The 14,723-nt window shown below is 43.5% G+C and overlaps 1 protein-coding gene across 2 annotated transcripts; it reads right to left on the reverse strand.

Moving 5' to 3' along the window:
* Positions 1–1,150: 1,150 nt before the first annotated feature.
* On the reverse strand, positions 1,151–13,707 carry LOC132591357 (zinc finger protein 501-like). Of its 2 annotated transcripts, XM_060269738.1 has the most exons (4): positions 13,626–13,707; positions 12,663–12,718; positions 8,536–8,650; positions 1,151–6,485 (listed from the first exon to the last, which is right to left on the reverse strand). In XM_060269738.1, the coding sequence occupies exons 3-4, from the start codon at positions 8,567–8,569 to the stop codon at positions 5,236–5,238; spliced, it is 1,284 nt and encodes a 427-aa protein (XP_060125721.1). In that variant the 5' UTR covers positions 8,570–8,650; positions 12,663–12,718; positions 13,626–13,707; the 3' UTR covers positions 1,151–5,235. The 2 variants fall into 2 exon arrangements, with proteins under 2 accessions (XP_060125721.1, XP_060125723.1); XM_060269740.1 differs by lacking the exon at positions 12,663–12,718 and having other exon boundaries at positions 13,626–13,699.
* Positions 13,708–14,723: the final 1,016 nt, after the last annotated feature.

Consider the following 14,723-nt stretch of genomic DNA (forward strand, 5'->3'; position numbering starts at 1 on the left):
ATTTCACTGTATCTGAAGAAGTGTGCATGCACACGAAAGCTCATACCAAAATAAAAACTTAGTTGGTCTTTAAGGTGCTACTGAAGGAATTTTTTTATTATGATTCTATGATTCCTCCTTTCCGTCCCGCCCCGCTCGTGAGAACGCGGACGGGAACGAGGTGCTTTATCTCCCCCCCCCCCAGGGGCCCGCCTCTACTCTAACTCCAACTCCTCCTCCCTCTGCATGCATCCGGTTCACTTTAACCCTTACAGCACCAAACTGTGAAGGGGACCTCCCTCCCTCCTTCTCCCTCTGCACCCCCCCCCGCCCCCGAAAGCAAAAGAGCCAAGGAGGCAATGAATCATGGAATTGCAGAGCCAGAAGGGACCCCCCAAGGGCATCCAATCCAACCCCCTGCAATTATCTTTAATAATAATAATAATAATAAATTTTATTTATACCCCGCACTCCCCAGCCAAAACCGGGCTCAGGGCGGCTAACACTAGATATATAAAACAATTGATTAAGATAGAACTTAAAAACAAGATTAAATACAACATTAAAATTAAAATGCAGCCTCATACGAAAAGGGAAAGGGAAAGTGGGGGAGGGGATCAAGTCGGTTCCAGGCCAAAGGCCAGGCAGAACAACTCTGTCTTACAGGCCCTGCGGAAAGAAATCAGGTCTCACAGGGCCCTGGTCTCATGAGACAGAACGTTCCACCAGGTCGGAGCCAGTGTTGAAAAGGCCCTGGCTCTGGTTGAAGCTAATCTGACTGCCTTCGGGCCCGGTACCTCTAGGGTGTTGCTATTTATGGACCTTAAGGTCCTCCGTGGGAAATACTAGGAGAGGTGGTCCCGTAAGTACGAGGGTCCTAGGGTCTTTTGCCCTAGAATGTGCTATTCTAGGCTGCATCCCCAGAAGTAAGAGCTGACAGTAAGAGCTGTTCAGCAGTGGAATTTGCTACCAAGGAGTGTGGTGGAGTCTCCTTCTTTGGAGGTCTTTAAGCAGAGGCTTGACATATGTCAAGAATGCTTTGATGGTGTTTCCTGCTTGGCAGGGGGTTGGACTGGATGGCCCTTGTGGTCTCTTCCAACTCTATAATTCTATGATTCTAAATACAGTGCCCAGATCAAGGGAAGTCATAGTAACACTCTGTTCTGCCTTGGTGTGGTGTCCAGTTCTGGGTGCCAAGAGTTTTAAGGATAGAATCACAGAAACTTAAAGTTGGAAGGGACTCCCAAGGGACATCTAGTCCAACCCCTTGCGATGGAGGAATAACAGCTAAAGCATCCATGAGAGATTGCCACCAAAGCTCCAGGAGGAAACAGGTATTGCACAGAGATGGTGCTCTTCTGAGGCATCAGACTCCTTGCCTCTTTGTGGGAGAGCCCTGCAAAAATAGTTGGAGGAAGCTGGCAGAGAAGACTCCAAGCTGTTTTAGCACTTTTGTGAATCTTCAGTCCCCCACCCAGAAATCCCATCATCTCACAGCTCACCAGGACCCATCATTCATGTAACACATGACTCAGCAGAGTTTGATTTCAAATTGTTTTAACATTAACATCTTGAAACGTGCCAGCCCAGCCTCTATAGCAGACGAATGTCTTTGAAAGTGGCTTTTTGGCAATAAAGTCCATTGAACGAATTCCATTTTTAACGTTTTTCTGTGTTGTGAAAATTTTAAAAAAATTAATATTTTCTGGTATTAGCCTGATGCCCATTGTTTGAAAGATGGTTGCATTTTAGGGACTTTCTTCAAGGAAAAGAAAATATTTTCCTGCTCTTTCGCCCTTTGATGCAATAGGTCGAAGATGCTCTGAATCAGACCGCTGGATCAATGTAGCCTGGCCTCAGTTATCTGTGCACAGGTGACTGCCTGTATAGACTCACCTGAGCTCTGCAGCTCTCTCCTGATTGAAGTGCAGAGAGAGTGAGGACCAGGAACCAAAATGCTTGTTTACAAAGTTATTGTGCTACCAACCTTACTGTTTGCCTGTGAAGCAAGGACCATTTATAAACGCCATCTCCAACTCGAAAGATTCCATCAACGGTGTCTCCGAATTTTTTTACACATCACTTGGGAAGACAGGCGAACTAATATCAGTGTACTGGAAGAAGCAAAGATCACCAGTGTTGAAGCAATGATTCTTCGACATTAACTTCGTTGGACTGGTCATGTTGTGCGAATGCCCGATAATTGTCTTCCAAAGCAACTACTCTATTCTGAACTTAAAAATGGAAAGTGTCATGCTGGTGGTCAACAAAACAGGTTTAAAGACTGTCTCAAGGCAAAATAAAATAGTAGTATAAACACCCACAACTGGGAAACACTGGCCTGCGAGCACTCCAACTGGAGAACAGCCAAGACGCTCGAACTCAGGACAAAAGGGAGAAACGTGCTAAGAGGAAGGCATGCTTGGCAAATCCATACCATGATCAACTCCCACCCGGAAACCTATGTCCCCACTGGGGAAGGATGTGTGGATCCAGAATTGGCCTCCACAGTCACTTACGGACTCACTGTTACGACTGTGTTTATGGAAGACTGTGTTTACTTGGCTACAAGTGATCGCCAAAGAAGATAAAAGCCCTAAATGGCTTGGGACCCATGTTCCTGAAAGAGGGCTTTGAAAACACTCGAACTCAGGACGCAAGGGAGAAATGTGCTAAGAGGAAGGCATGCTTGGCAAATCCACACCGTGATCAACTCCTGCCCAGAAACCAATGTCCCCACTGTGGAAGGACATGTGGATCCAGAATTGGCCTCCACAGTCACTTACGGACTCATTGTTAAAAACCGTGTTTATGGAAGACAATCTTACTTGGCTACGAGTGATCGCCAAAAAAGAAGAATCCCAATATCAACCATCTTGGACCTGAAGAGCAACAGGTGGGCACATTAGTGCCACTAGGGAGGGCCACCCACTCGGTGTTGACTGGGCCTTTTCAGTGGCAGCCCCTCTTCTGTGGAATGTCCTCCCTAAAGCGCCAAATGATTTGCATCAAAGCCATCTCACCTCGCCACTAGATCTCAGTCTGAGCAACTGGAAGTCCTATGAACAGGAAGGGGAAGAGGGGGGTGAACTTTAACAATTCCTTCTGCTCCCCTTGATCTCCAGCTCCACGAACAGAGACACCGAGCCCTGCAATGCCCAAAATCCAAAATCCAATAGTAACCACATGTGTGGGCAATCGCGTAAGAAACACAGGAGAGGGACACTGATTTTGAAGCAGGAATATGATCAGAAACAAAAACCCTGCAAAAATGTGGAAGAGAATTAAGTTTCTAAAATTGATTTTTATTAAAGTTTTCACAATACAATGAAATAATACCTAGAACAAACAGAATCGGAAATATAAGAGAGGAAAGAGGGAAAGAAAAAAAAGAGGGAGGGAGGAGAACAAAGCTATAAGAAACACCAAAGATAAAGGGGAAAAACATCTGCTTCTCCGTCTACATTAGAAAAGGATTATTTAAGACATTTTTAAAATGTTTAAGAGCATTAAGATTTTTGGGGACAGTGCTGTGTTTCGGATATACGGTTTTATTTACATATATACGCAGCCTAAGCATAAGGTGGAGAGGCCTCCCGGGTCCCAGCATTCACATTCCCACAGATTTTGCTCCCGCATTTGATCTTTGGGGAGATGCTGGGGTATTCTCAGTGCAGCCGCACACTGACCTGTCCAAACTCCACCAGGAAAAATAAGACAAGACTGTCCCCTGTCCACAAGTTGGCCTCTTGAGGCGGGAGATTCAGTTCACAAACCTTTCGATTATATACAGTTTCCTTATTCTATTTCTATATCTACTATCAGCATCTAAAACCACCAGAGCCTTTTTTCCACAGAATTGCATTCTAGATTGCTAGATATTCTTCTTTTAAACTAAGAGGGTATGTAGCTAGGGCAGTTTGGTAAGCTTTAATGAGAGGCCCCATGAAGTCAGTCAATTTTAATTTTCCATTTAACAGCTGCTTCACCAGGTTATCTTAATACAGTTTATTTCAGTCTTCGCTTTCCCATTTTATTCATCGTGTTTTATTTTACCCACCGTTTCTTTTATCTTTCCCTCTCCCAAGATTCATTTATATATAGTTTGCAGTTGTTTAGCCTGGAGAAGAGAAGGTTAAGGGGTGATATGATAGCCATGTTCAAATATATAAAAGGATGTCATATAGAGGAGGGAGAAAGGTTGTTTTCTGCTGCTCCAGAGAAGTGGACACAGACCAATGGATTCAAACTACAAGAAAGAAGATTCCACCTAAACATTAGGAAGAACTTCCTGACAGTAAGAGCTGTTTGGCAGTGGAATTTGCTACCAAGGAGTGTGGTGAAGTCTCCTTCTTTGGAGGTCTTTAAGCAGAGGCTTGACAGCCATATGTCAAGAATGCTTCGATGGTGTTTCCTGCTCGGCAGGGGGTTGGACTGGATGGCCCTTGTGGTCTCTTCCAACTCTATGATTCTATGATTCCCTTTCTATACTTCCATGGTTTATAAACAGATTACACCCATTGTTCTTCTGCTGCATGTATAAATAAAACATTCTAGGTGGAATTTTTTTTTTAGCTTCTTGGATCCCATTTGGTCACCGACATCTTGCAAATCAAAGTCCTCGTTTTCACACGCGTTTATATCAGGGGTAGGCAACCTAAGGCCTGTGGGCCAGATGCGGCCCAATCACCTCGGGAATCAGCGTGTTTTTACATGAGTAGAATGTGTCCTTGTATTTAAAATGCATCTCTGGGTTGTTTGTGGGGCATAGGAATTTGTTCATTTTCTTCTTCAAAATATAGTCCGGCCCACCACGTGGTCTGAGGGATGGTGGACCGACCCACGGCTGAAAAAGGTTGCTGGTTTATGGTTTATATGGTTTCTCCCCTGTGAGAACTCTTTAATCCCAGGTAAGGCTGAAACTTTCTGAAGCTCTTTCAACCTTCAAAGCATTGACAGTTATTCTCATAGCTCTATGAATTTTCTGGTGGCGGAGGGGGAGTTGGGAAGGTGAATGTGGTGGAAGGATTTCAACTTTTCTGGCATTTATATGGATCCTACCCTCTGAGAATTCTTACCAGCTTTCCCCAGCTTTAATGTAATCTCAACCCCCCAACTGTGTGTCCTTTAATTACTGAAGTTTCTGCTTCTTGGTAAGGTCTCTGCAACTATTTCTACAGTTTCTCTGTTCCAGGAAGTATTTGATGGGAAGGGAGACTTTTCTTGAAACTGAAGCTACTTCCGCATTCCAAGCATTTATATGGGTTCTCCGCTGTATGGATTCTGTGGCGGGAACAAAGGCTGGAGTTGCGAAGAAAGCTGTTCCCACACTCCAAACATGGAGGTGTGACTTCTCTGATGGAGACTGAGAGAATAGCTCTGAGTGAAGGTCTTTCCACACTCCAAGCATTCGTACGGTTTCTCCCCTGTGTGCGTTCGGTGATGTTTGGTGAGCGTGGTCTTCTCCGTGAAGCATTTTCCGCACTCAAAGCACTTATACCGTTTCTCTCCTGTGTGAATTCTCTGATGACGTCTGAGGTAATTCTTCAGAGTGAAGCACTTCCCACAGTGCAAGCACATATGGGGTTTCTCCTGGGTGTGGATTTTCTTGTGGTTGACAAGATCCGCCGCCCGTCTGACACACTTTCCGCACTCCAAACACTTATACGGCTTATCCCCGGTGTGGATTTCCTGGTGGTAAGTCAGATTTGTGCTGTTTCTGAAGCCCTTCCCGCACTCCAAGCATTTATAGGGTTTCTCCCCTGTGTGGACTCTCCGGTGGTAAGCGAGGTTGGAGTTCCGGCTGAAGCTCTTCCCGCACTCCAGGCATTTATACGGCTTCTCCCCTGTGTGGATTCTTTCATGTGCGGTAAGGTGCACCTTCAGAGTAAAGCTCTTCCCACATTCCAAGCATTTGAACGGTTTCTCCCCGGAGTGAATCGTTTGGTGGTTTGCCAGGATCACCTTCCGAGTGAAACTCTTCCCGCACTCGAAACACTTGTACGGCTTCTCCCCGGTGTGAACTCTCTGATGATTAGTGAGAATTATCTTCCGAGTGAAGCTTTTCTCGCACTCCAAGCATTTGTAGGGTTTCTCCCCTGTGTGGATCCTTTTGTGGTAGGACAGGCTGCAGTTGTGTATGAAGCACTTGCCACACTCGAGGCATTGAAACGGCTTCTCCCCTGTATGAATTCTCTCGTGATTCGTTAGACGTAACTTCCGAGAGAAGCTCTTTCCACATTCCTTGCAGTTATAAGGTTTCTCCTTCGTGGGAATTATCTGAGGAGAAGAAAGGCTGTCATCTCCGAAGTCCCCTCCACATTCAAAAGAGAGGTATGGTTCCTCCTCCGTGGGAATTTCTTGATGTGAAGAGAGGGTGGAGTTTTCTCCAAAGTTCTTCTCACATTCCATGTATTCATATGGTTTCTCTCCAGTACAGCTGCCTTTTTCCTCTGCCTCTGTCGCAGGTTGTTCTCCATTATTCTCGGTTTCAGACTGATCACCTTCTGCAATGAAAAGAGAAACTGATAAGAGCCTGAGGAAGAAATAGAGCAGGCACCCCCAAACTGCGGCCCTCCAGATGTTTTGGCCTACAACTCCCATGATCCCTAGCTAACAGGACCAGTAGTCGGGGAAGATGGGAATAGTAGTCCAAAACATGTGAAGTTTGGGGATGCCTGAAATAGAGCCTCAAATCACTGAGGTAAAAGCAAGGATGAAGCTTACTGGGAAATGATATATAATTAGTTGAAAAGGATGTTCAAAATAACTTTTATTTAAAAACAAACAAACCAGAAGCTTTTCTTTTGGGAATTATAGGGACAGAACTACCTAAATCAGGCACCCCCAAATTCGGCCCTCCAGATGTTTTGGGACTACAACTCCCATCATCCCTAGCTAAAAGGACCAGTGGTCAGGGATGATGGGAATTGTAGTCCCAAAACATCTGGAGGGCTGAGTTTGAGGGTGCCTGAGCTAAATTGTATGGAAATTTATTTATGTATGTGACTACAGCAGCAAGAATTTTACTTGCCCCAAAATGGAAAGAAGCAGAAGTTCCAGCAAAGGAAAAATGGTTACAAACACTTATGGAATATGCAGAAATGTCGAAACTTACCGGAAGAATAAGAAATCAAGATAACAAACTTTTTATAAAATAATGGAAAAGGTTTATTGAATATTTACAGACAAATTGCAAACAGATAAAAAACACTGGCAGGATTATTGTATTAACCTGCAGTTTTATAAGAGTATATATTTAAAGTAGATCATTAAATGAGCAAATTAAATGAATTTGGATATGCAGATGTTAAAAAATTAATTTAAGGGATTGCAGAAAGAGGGGGAAGGAAGTCAAACTTTGAAATGTATAAATTTGAAAAGTATAAATAAAAACTTTTTTTTAAAAAAAAGAAACTAGCTTCCAGGTGGAATATCTGGAAATCGCTGAAATGTCCAGGGAAACCTAGTTGTATGGCAACCCATGTTGGAAGTGAAGATTTTTTGGTGAATTTCCTTCAATTTATTTGGAGATTTAGCAAGAAAAGCTTAACAACTTTTTGAAATATGGCAAACCTACAATTATAAATGTACATTTATAAATTTCAAACATTTACAAATTTAATACACAATACATATTTTCCAATTGATATTCATTGAAAATTACTTGTTTCACCCACCGAACAAATCAGAAACTTGCATTTCCAAAGGCCTGGCCTATTCAGGCCAGTCAGGTCAACTGGAGGGGGTATATTCAGGGAGAACACAATAGATCAGGCATCCCCAAACTGCGGCCCTCCAGATGTTTTGGCCTACAACTCCCATGATCCCTAGCTAACAGGACCAGTGGTCAGGGATGATGGGAATTATAGTCCAAAACATCTGGAGGGCCGAAGTTTGGGGATGCTTGCAATTGATAGTTGCCTATTCAAACTTAAAGGCAGTGGATTAAGAACCCCAGAACATGGGTGACACTGTGGAACAGCAGCTGAGCCCGGAAACCAATGTCCCCACTGTGGAAGGATGTGAGGATCCAGAATTGGCCTCCACAGTCACTTACAGACTCATTGTTAAAAGCGTGTTTATGGAAGACAATCTTACTCGGCTACGAGTGATCGCCAAAGAGAAAGAGAAGAGCAGCTGAAATTCCAAAACAGGTAAGGTAAAGGTAAAGGGACCCCTGACCATTAGGTCCAGTCGCGGGCGACTCTGGGGTTGCAGCGCTCATCTCGCTTTACTGGCCGAGGGAGCTGGCGTACAACTTCCAGGTCATGTGGCCAGCATGACTAAGCCGCTTCTGGCAAACCAGAGCAGCGCACGGAAATGCCATTTACCTTCCCGCTTGGAGCAGTACCTATTTATCTACTTGCACTTTGACGTGCTTTCGAACTGCTAGGTTGACAGGAGCTGGGACCGAGCAACGGGAGCTCACCCCGTTGCAGGGATTCGAACAGCCGACCTTCTGATCGGCAAGCCCTAGGCTCAGTGGTTTAGACCACAGCGCCACCCGCGTCCCTCATTCCAAAACAGGTCCTTTGATCTAAACGGGATGCTTACCCTGAGAGGCCTCAATCCCATAGATCTCTTCCATGACTCCCCGATTCAGAGATCTCTGGTCAGGTTCCAGCAAAGCAGATACTCCTCTTCTGTGAAATGCACAGGACCCGGCACACTGGGAGGGAAGGAAAAACATTTCATCCTTATAGATCAGATTATCAACCAGCTACATAAAAAAAGTCTAATTGCTGATCATTATTCTCGTAATTGGATGACACCTTCTTGAGAGTTCTCAAGGAGAGAGAACTGTTTAGACTCGGGGAGGGTTTTTTCCGGAAAGAGATAGCATGCAGGACATATGTGGTGGACATGTGATAAAATTAAAGGCTTCTGGGATATGGTGTACCGGTATGAAGAGCCAACGAAAATGTTCAAGCAAAACTTTGTTAAGAAATCAGAAGCCTTTTTTAATTGGGGATATTAGACACAGATATAGCCAGAGAAAATAAGAAAATATTCCTTTACGCTACAGGGGCTGCGAGAACAGAACAAAAATTGGAAAAAAGATACAATTCTGAAAAAAATGAGTGGCAAGATAAATTATTTGACTATATTGAATTGGCTAGATTGACAGAAGCCATTAGAGGCCAGCCCAAGCAAAAATTTCAAAAAGAACGGGGGAAATATAGAGAATACCTTAAACAGCAGTGCCCTCAAATTAATACTTGGACTTATTTCAATTAACTTCTGCAAAATAAATTATGGTATAAAAGCTAAAAACAGAAAGAAAATGGGGTAATAATGAACTAAGGAGGAGACAGTTTACCAAAAATGAAAAGAGAACCGTGTTGAGGATGAAGGAAGTCAATTGGAAGAAACAAAGAATTGATGCTTTTGAATTATGGTGCTGGAGGAGACTCTTGAGAGTCCCATGGACTGCAAGAAGATCAAACCTATCCATTCTGAAGGAAATCAGCCCTGAGTGCTCACTGGAAGGACAGATCGTGAAGCTAAGGCTCCAATACTTTGGCCACCTCATGAGAAGAGAAGACTCCCTGGAAAAGACCCTGATGTTGGGAAAGATGGAGGGCACAAGGAGAAGGGGACGACAGAGGACGAGATGGGTGGACAGTGTTCTCGAAGCCACCAACATGAGTCTGACCAAACTGTGGGAGGCAGTGGAAGACAGGAATGCCTGGCGTGCTATGGTCCATGGGGTCACGAAGAGTCGGACACGACTAAACAACAAACAACAATATACACATACATACACATACATAGTTACAGGTAGGTAGCCATGTTGGTCTGAGTCGAAGCAAAATAAAAAAATTCCTTCAGTAGCACCTTAAAGACCAACTAAGTTTTTATTTTGGTATGAAGAAGTGTGCATGCACACGAAAGCTCATACCAAAATAAAAACTTTGTTGGTCTTTAAGGTGCTACTGAAGGAATTTTTTTATTTTATACACATACATATGTATTGTTGACTATTTGATCTGTCTAAGTTTCCGTATGTTACTATGTTTTATTTGTATTTCTGTGTTTTTTTTGTGTAATATTACTTTTATGTTTAGTTTTATGAGTGTGTGTATGTGTTGTAAAATAAACTTAACAATAATAATAATAATGAGATAGCTTGCCAGGGCTTGCTAGCTCCATCACCTGCTGCGAGAGGAAAAGGGGACAAGAAGCTCATGCTTGTGTCTCAGAGGCAAATTGAAACACATCCAAATACACGAGGCATAATAAAAAGTTGTATCGGTGGTCTGAGTGGATAAATAAAACTTTATTGTTTGAAGCTTTAGCCCCCCACAAGGGAGACACAACGAACATACGAGGTCAAGAGGGGATACAATAAACAATCAAAAGTTTATTATTGGATCCACACAGGCGTCAAACCTATGTTAACGATAAAAACCTACTTTCCCCTTCAATTAGTCATGGGTTGGTTTTTTAAAAGACAATTTCTGGTGGTTTTTTAAACAAATACAAAAACGATTAAGCACCTACCCAGGATCCAAGATTCAAACCTATTACTTTTTAGGTAAACCCTCCACTGAGAATATTGAGCAGTCGGCACAAGATCTCGATTTGGGTCTGGCGAGATGCTCAGACGCGGCTGTATCCCGGATAGGATTGTAATGTTCCCCCCCCCCCCATTATTCAATCTGAAATAATTTCTTCCCTGCATCTGAGATCCGCTATAATGCTTCTATCTATGGAAGCTGCATTGCTTTCACAGCTATCAACGCCCCTTTTCAATATGCCTGCCTGGTATTTCACTAACCTTGTCTATCTTGTCTTCCTTTCTTTCTCCACATCCTATGGATAACATAACACATCTCCATCCACCTACATTCCTATTCAGGTGTCACTAACTAGGGTCTGCTACCGTACCCACCTGGGCTTTTCAAGCTCTGCTTTAACCCTGCAAATGCCAAACTCCCCCTTCTCCCAATCCAACAAACGTTTGGGTGAGCAGTAGTATTCCTAGCAAGAAGCAGTGCCCGGAAAACACCGGAATGGGGGTGGGGAGAGGTCTGAGCCTGCATGGGCTCCTGTCACTCCCTAGCCTGCACTGTTTCTGACACTTGATGGCACTGGGCCTGATCCTTATACATACCTTTCTCTTCCCAGCTCCCTCCCATTCCAATACACATAAGCAACAATGCCCCAGAGAGAACCGGTGTGGTGTAGCGGTTAGAATGTTGGACTAGGAGCCGGGAGACCCGGGTTTGAATCCCCGCTCAGCCACGAAGCACACTGGGTGACCTTGGGCCAGCCACTGCCTTTCCGCCTGGCCTACCTCACAGGGTTGTTGTGAGGAAAGGATACGGAGGGGCAGAAAGGTGGGGTATAAAGGGCGGTGAGGACATCACTCCTACGCACCCCTGTTGCCACTGCCTGGCCAGCTAGGGTAGGTTAATCTGCTTTCATTTCCATCTGAACAGTTCATTTCCACCTGGAAGTCTTGCGTAGTTGAGTCTTTACATCAGTGGCTCTCAAAACTTTCTTCCCTCTGGGGGGCACATTTTCAGTATGAAAATTTCCTCGCGCCACACCAGGCATTTTATTGATAAGAAATGCATTGGGGGGGAAGAAAAGAAACAGCTCCTAGGAGTACTTGGTTTCGGCAAGATTTCTTTCTTTCTGTTTGGTGTGGAACAGATGTCAAAGAGAAAAACAACTACTACCAGACTTTTAGAAGACATCTGATGGCAGCCCTGTTTAGGGAAGCTTTTAATGTTTAATAGATTACAGTATTGTATTTTAATATTCTGTTGGAAGCCGCACAGTGGCTGGGGAAACCCAACCAGATGGGCAGGGTATAAATAATAACTGTATTATTATTATTATTATTATTATTATTACTACTATTATTACTAAATTTTGTATTGAATTTTCCAAACATTTTCACAATAATCTGCATCTCAGATGATTACATTGTTTCATAAATTGACTTCCCATTTTCACCTCCACTGTGTTTTCACTCAAACCTTTTCTGCTGCTGCATTATATATTTATGTATTGCAGAAAGTTTCTCTATTACAGTTAAGGCTTTGAAAAAAATTCTATCCCTATTCTGCAAATAACATACGGTAAATCATTTCGACACTGTACTATGCTACACTGAAATGTTAAAATGTTTATTTGATCGTTCTTGTTATCTTGCCATCCTCCACTGACATCCTATCTTGCCATACCCTTTGAGAACCACCCAATTAAAGTTTTGCGTTGTGCCAACACAATGCCAACCTCATCCAGACAAGGAAGATCTGGGATACCAAGGCATCATCACGTACAATGATTTGGAGAAGAGGGCACTGGAATCAAAGGGTACTTATGAAATTACTCAGGGTTTGTTTTTGTTTTTTAGCAGGAACGTGGGGAAACTCTGCTCCCTTTCCTTTTGAAAATTAAATAATTATTATCTTTTGTCTGGGAGTGCTTGAACGGATATACCGTATAACCCAATACCTGAGCCCAAAATCCACCTATATCTGTAATCAATAAAGTTGTCACCACATCCTTGTCTGCTTGAGTTTATTAATCACATCTTACATTTAGTCACTGGGGGGTGGCAGCACTGCGACTGGACCCATAATAAACAAACAAACAAATAAAAAAGTCCCCGCCCTCTTTCCCCCAGAAAAAAGCACTGGGTACTGGAATCAAAAAGTACTTACCAAATGACTATTGTGGATATATTACAGGTGGAACGGTCTCTGTGTTGCTATTTCAACTAGAAACAAGCAAAAATAAAAACTCTTTTTTTAAAAAAATACATTAAAGTCCCACATCGAATATAACTGATCTGCAGAAAGGACTTTATGATCTGAAAATAGACGGTGTATGTACTTCTGCAAACCAAGAAAATCTTCAATGAAAACAATTAAAATAAAAGAGTGTGTCAAGAAAAAAAGAGAAAGAAACCCTACTGGTTTTGATTTGTGTTTTCCATCAAGTCTGCAAAGATCCCCTCCTCTTGCAGATACCCTATTATCCAGGGACAGTCCCGGATTTGCAGAAGCCGTCCCAGGTTTCAGATTTGATCCCAGAATGTCCTGCTTTTCTTTAGAATGTCCCTATTTCCATCGGAGAAATGTTGAAGGTTCTGAGATAGACCAGACAAATGTTGGTGGGTCTGGAATTATGCAACCCCCGAGACAAGGAGATAAGTAACTATACAACCTTTAAAAGACATCTGAAGGCAGCCCTGTATAGGGAATTCTTAAAAAAAATGTTTTATTATTATATGTTGGAGGCCGCCCAGAGTGGCTGGGGCAATGCAGTCAGATGGGCGGGGTATAAAAATAAAATAATAATAATAATAGAATAGGATGTCAATCGGATAAATGTTGGAGGGAATGCCCCTGTCTGGATCCGCGGGGCAAAATGGGGGCAGGGGGGAATCATCCATTATTCTCTCTCTCTGGAGCACAAAGGAGGATTCGCTTCCCGTATGGCCTGCTAGCTTTGCGCTTTTGCGCGCAGGAAGGCAGAGAGACGACCACCCCTCCCTCCCCAGATCGGGTGTCTTTTTGTGACAGATCCCGGGCGGATTGTCTGCAGGTACCCTTCCTTTGTCTCGATCCCACCCCCGGGACACCCCTTTGCCCCCCCCCCGATGAGCAAAACGGGGAGCTCACCGGATGGCAGGAGGCGCCTCAACGCAGCTGCAAAGACGAGTCAAGGCCACCGCGGGGAGGGAGAGCCAGGCAGGAAGGCGCTTCGGAAGGAGGTGCTTTGGCAAAGACCTCGTCCCCAAATCCCTTTCCTCTCTAGGAATCGAGTTCATTGCATATTTAACCCTTACCAGGACAGATCTCTGCTTTTCTTTTTTCCTTTTCTTCATTTGACAGACGGGAGTTTTGCCTTGTTGGCTGCTCAACGGAATCCTTCTTGAACTGTGGTGCCCAGAACTGGACACAGTACTCCAGGTGAGGTCTGACCAGAGCAGAATACAGTGGTACTGTTACTTCCCTAGCATCTAGATCAAGGGAAGTAATAGTACCACTGTCTTCTGCTCTGGTCAGACCTCACCTGGAGTACTGTGTCCAGTTCTGGGCACCACAGTTCAAGAAGGATACTGACAAGCTGGAACGTGTCCAGAAGAGGGCAACCAAAATGGTCAAAGGCCTGAAAATGATGCCTTATGAGGAATGGCTTAGGGAGCTGGGTATGTTTAGCCTGGAGAAGAGAAGGTTAAGAGGTGATATGATAGCCATGTTCAAATACCGGTATATAAAAGGATGTCATAGAGAGGAAGGAGAAAGGTTGATCTTATTATTTTAATTGTTTTAACTGTTTTAATGGCTATGCTGTTGAACTGGCGAGAATGCAACTGAAAACTAGCCGTCTAACAAAAACATCTGTTTTGCAATAAGTCTACCGTAGTCTGCACTTGATCTATACCAGGCCTGTCCTGATGCCAGAGATGACTGACAGCGTACGGACATCTGGCCTAATGAAAATTTGATACAGATAATGATCTTTGATACAGATAATGATCAAAAAACAATGGGAATGCCTGACCGAGTATCTAAGGAAATCAGGTCTGGGAGCAAAAACATGGTTATGTTTGGACTAACTCTGCAGGAAATATATAGAGTGAAAATAATATGAATGCTGTGTGGAAAGCGGTGGAAGTGCGCTATGCATTAAAATATTAATGTAAAGTATCAAAAAACAAGATATATTGTTTGTATGTTTTTTGTATTGTTTTTGCTTACTAGCTTTTATATATA

This window comes from Zootoca vivipara, chromosome 2 (assembly GCF_963506605.1).
Source record: "Zootoca vivipara chromosome 2, rZooViv1.1, whole genome shotgun sequence".
In the NCBI taxonomy this organism is placed as follows: domain Eukaryota; kingdom Metazoa; phylum Chordata; class Lepidosauria; order Squamata; family Lacertidae; genus Zootoca; species Zootoca vivipara.

Excerpts from the sequence above, each read along its gene's own strand:
- LOC132591357 (XM_060269738.1), bottom strand. The coding sequence starts at position 8,569 with ATGGAAGAGATCTATGGGATTGAGGCCTCTCAGG. Across the intron at positions 6,486-8,535 it reads TGGGATTGAGGCCTCTCAGG|AAGGTGATCAGTCTGAAACC; the intron begins GTAAGCATCCCG and ends TTTTCATTGCAG.